Below are 3,874 nucleotides of genomic sequence, written 5' to 3'. Positions count from 1 at the left end.
ATGGAGGAGATCCAGGCTCCACACATCCAGAGACCCTCAGAGCACAAGAGACCAAGCAAGACCAACAGAGGGGCAACCATGCCACTCTCCCGGAAAGAGCTGAGGAGAGCCCCAGATGAGGGGTCACCCAGCAGCCGTGGAGCAGAAGCCAGGGGGGGTTGCAGTGACGGGCTTGGTCCACTCCGCCGGCAGCCAGCTGTGCCAGAGTGGACCGAGCCCCAGAGGCCAAGCGCAGCCCAGCCCCGAAGGGGCACGACCGGCTCTCTCATTCTAGCAAAGCAGAATCTACCAAACAGGTTTTTTTTCAGAGAATGTCATGTTTTTCGATTTTGTGGGAAAGCTGGATCATTAGAAGAGTAAAGTTACGTAAAAAAGTCATTGGTGCTTTTGCAGTTTTTGCTAACAAATTTCCTAATGTCCATTCTCGCTCTGCATCACTTGAGTTCTTGTTTTTATTTGCATCATTAGTCTCATCTGATTCAAATTGCATGAAAAAAATGCATGATATGCACTTATTTTGGTTTGGATCCTAATTTCTCCTTGACCTCACACAGGACGAGGATAATCGATTAGCCAGGTGTGATCCATGTGTGCTCGGGTGTGCGTTAGATATAAATGGAAGTGTATTTGTAGTGTTACGGATTCAAATATTGGGGATGGATACAAGAGGAAAAACCCAAAGAACATGGTCCGGCCGGGTTGAGTCAAACAATGATTTTAATGATCACACGAGTGGGAGATGGACACCGTACGCAGACAGCCTCAGATCTCGCCCCAAAAACCACATTTCCATAGTTTTATGAAATCAGGGTATTAGAACGCCCCTTCATGCATAAGACAGGTGCAATACAATCAAATGTTGACAGTTTATTTAACACAGAGAAGAACATTCGCTCCTTCCCGAGGACAGGCACTGACTCCCACCTGTCTCCTGGAGCCAACTGTCTCCCTGCGGAGACACAACATTGCAGCTACAAGGATTTCCAAATTGATTAAGGTGATCAGTGTGTAATGCTCTGAATCAAGTATGTAATATTAAATGAATATTGTTTAATCAACTGCCACTACGTAAAACATAACAAAAGATATAACTGAATACAGAATCACAAAGAATAACATTACATCAGTGCTGTGTAAGCGCGTGCGGCCTTCTATGCTCAAAGCCTTTCCCCTCCATAGATCAGCCAGACATTCGCGCTGACTGTAGCTTTTAACCTTTATTAACTTGAGCACAACTCTATAATGAGCAACAAACTGCAATATGTGTGAGATGATCATGGTTACACCTGCAATGAAAGATCATATGATTATTCTGGTACCTGTAAATAGAAGATTAACCTGAGGTTATAACAATCACTGTAATACAAATGTTAATGTAAGGTCAAAAAGCTTCAATAAATGTTTAATGCAAAGCTGATTATATGATTCTGATGAACTAATAATGCAGATAATAAAATAACAGAAAAACATCCCCTTTTTATCCCACAGTAGTTTTCTTTTCAGTGAGCAGAGTGGGCTTTTCTTATTTATTATGTTTTCTACAAACGTCTCCTGAGGGGATTGCTATCGCTATTGTAAAGTTTAAATATTTCTGAGGTGACCCGTTCACCTATATATTCCTCATAGGGTAAAAATTACCTTTCTTCTTTGCTGGAGGTTCAATGAGCTCATTTTCAAATGTTAATCCTCTTCAAGCTCCACCTCCACAGGGTAGTGATCACTGATGGATTGAGCCTGAATGTAAGCAAGTCAGAAATCCTTTTGAAGACAGCATGGTGGAGAATGCACAATGTTATAATACGAGTGTTTGCATGTGAACACTTCCATGTGAAAAGTCTTACCATTTTCTTCCCTAATTTGTAGGCTTTCTGGAAGTTGAAAGGCTTCGCTGAGTTAGCAACAACAGCATCATACATCTCATCTCCATACACCACGATCCTGTTGGCAGAAAATACAGTCACCACTCTGTGCATTTTCATCGACACCATTGTGCGTTTATTTGAATTGAGAAAGATTTATATGTAATCAGATCATTCACACTTTTCTAGTGACATGTAGCAATGCAGGGAATCCTGTTTATACAAATGTTTTCAGTGATACACCAAAGCTCAAGGCAACAGGTGTCCACTGTTCTTCAACAGCAGGCGGTTAAACAGATGTGTTTTACAAACCAGCAAGCTGGTCTGCAGGGCTGCTGAAATATTTTGTACTGTTCAACCAAAATTTTCTGTAATGTACTGGGTCAATAAATAGGTTATGATTGCACTTGTTCCTCGCTTCCAGTGGCTGCTTACTGCTCGTCTACATCTGGGGGCAGCAATGAGTCCGTTAACGCTCAATGGTTAAGAAAACTAGACTGAAATATTCAAGTTCATTTTTATTGTGCCAAATCACAACATGTTGGTTTATACTGCAGCATAAGGACCACACAGTATGTGGAAGACACATTAATTAGCGAGCAGTGATATATAAATACCTGAGAAGTAAAGAGAGACTTAGTAGAAAAGAAATGCTGTCCATCAGTGTGTCACAGGAAGTCACGCGGCGCTCTAAGACCATAGCAGCATAACCAAAGGAAGGTTCAGGGTCACCTGATACAACCCTAACTTTATTCTTCATCAAAAGGAAAGTTTTAGTCAACCTCCCAAATCAAACTGGGAACTGGTTCCACTGTAGAGAAGGCCCTGCCCCCCTGTCTACTTTTAACACTTGATAACTTGAATTATGACACAAAGATGAAATTTTGGATTAAATCTTATAAATGTAACTTGACCTTAAGTTTAATTCTTTATTGTCATACTATGTACAATCGTACAGCGTACTGTCCCATATTGCTGCTAAACGACAATAAATATATATACAAAATACAACACACACTATATCCAGAGATGAAGAATATGTGAAAAAAATACAGAGTCCCTGCAGACAGTGACAGTAGAATTAGACATGGCAAATCGGAATAAACCTGTCGTAGGTATGGTCATTAGCCCCAGTAGTGGTGTCAGCATCTTCATCTATCAGCCAATAATAAGGAGCAGAACTGATGCTTAGAGCTTCCCTAGTTTCATCATTCAGGTAACGTCCATCTGCATTGAAGTCGCCCAAAATCATGATGTTCTGCAGAAAAAAGCAAAATTAAAATTTTGCATTGTAAATTATAACACATATTGATTACATCAGTGCTATTATCGATTTTCATTTTACACTTTTTATTATTCTTTTTTCATTAAAAATGTATTTTAAATTCACATTAGTATTTGGAAAGTGTCAATTAACATTATATAATAACTTTTGCAAGACCCACTAAAATTATGGCTGGAACAATATAAACAATGTAACACCAGCCGAGGCTTTTTGGAATCCTCTTATGAAGCCTGTAAATACCCACATTAATCCATTTTTTATGCCCAAACACAGTTTGAGCCGATGTGAGTAGTTAGTTAATGTGGCCCTTGGTGTTTTTAAACCAGATGTTATGAATGAGGAGAGGTTCAGACTTGAAGCTGCGCTCTCCCTGCCTAATGACTGAGATGTGACTGATAAGACGTTAGCATGTGAGCATATCATGGATTATTGTTTTTTTCAGACACTTCAAATGACTACAATGCACAAAATGAAATTATTATTTTATTGAATATGACTTAAATGAGTGACTGAGATAAAAGTCATCAAGAAAGTGTTTACTGGGATTAGGGCAGAGGGCTTTTTTACCTATTATAATGATCAATTATTATTTTTAGAAGTAACGGTATCTTTTATACTGTAAGTTCAAAATTATTAAAAAAACAAACAGGGTCCATAATCAGTGTTGGTCAAGTTACTTGAAAAAAGTAATCAGTAACTAATTACTGATTACTTCCCCAAAAAAGTAATC

General features: G+C 39.1%; 1 protein-coding gene across 1 annotated transcript in view; it reads right to left on the bottom strand.

The window, feature by feature from the left end:
- Positions 1-709: 709 nt before the first annotated feature.
- LOC102208236 (deoxyribonuclease-1-like) overlaps positions 710-3,874 on the bottom strand; it is a 9,469-nt gene continuing 6,304 nt past the window's right edge. Inside the window, exons 7-10 of the mRNA XM_005753938.2 lie at positions 2,966-3,117; positions 1,842-1,938; positions 1,639-1,734; positions 710-949 (exon numbers count right to left, since the gene is read on the bottom strand). Of these exons, the coding sequence (XP_005753995.2) occupies positions 1,681-1,734; positions 1,842-1,938; positions 2,966-3,117 (303 nt within the window). The 3' untranslated portion in view covers positions 710-949; positions 1,639-1,680. The remainder of the gene's footprint in view (positions 950-1,638; positions 1,735-1,841; positions 1,939-2,965; positions 3,118-3,874) is intronic.

Source organism: Pundamilia nyererei, unplaced genomic scaffold (assembly GCF_000239375.1).
Source record: "Pundamilia nyererei isolate P.nyererei 1_Seehausen unplaced genomic scaffold, PunNye1.0 scaffold00483, whole genome shotgun sequence".
In the NCBI taxonomy this organism is placed as follows: Eukaryota; Metazoa; Chordata; class Actinopteri; order Cichliformes; family Cichlidae; genus Pundamilia; species Pundamilia nyererei.
This window is presented reverse-complemented; position numbering and strand designations above follow the sequence as displayed.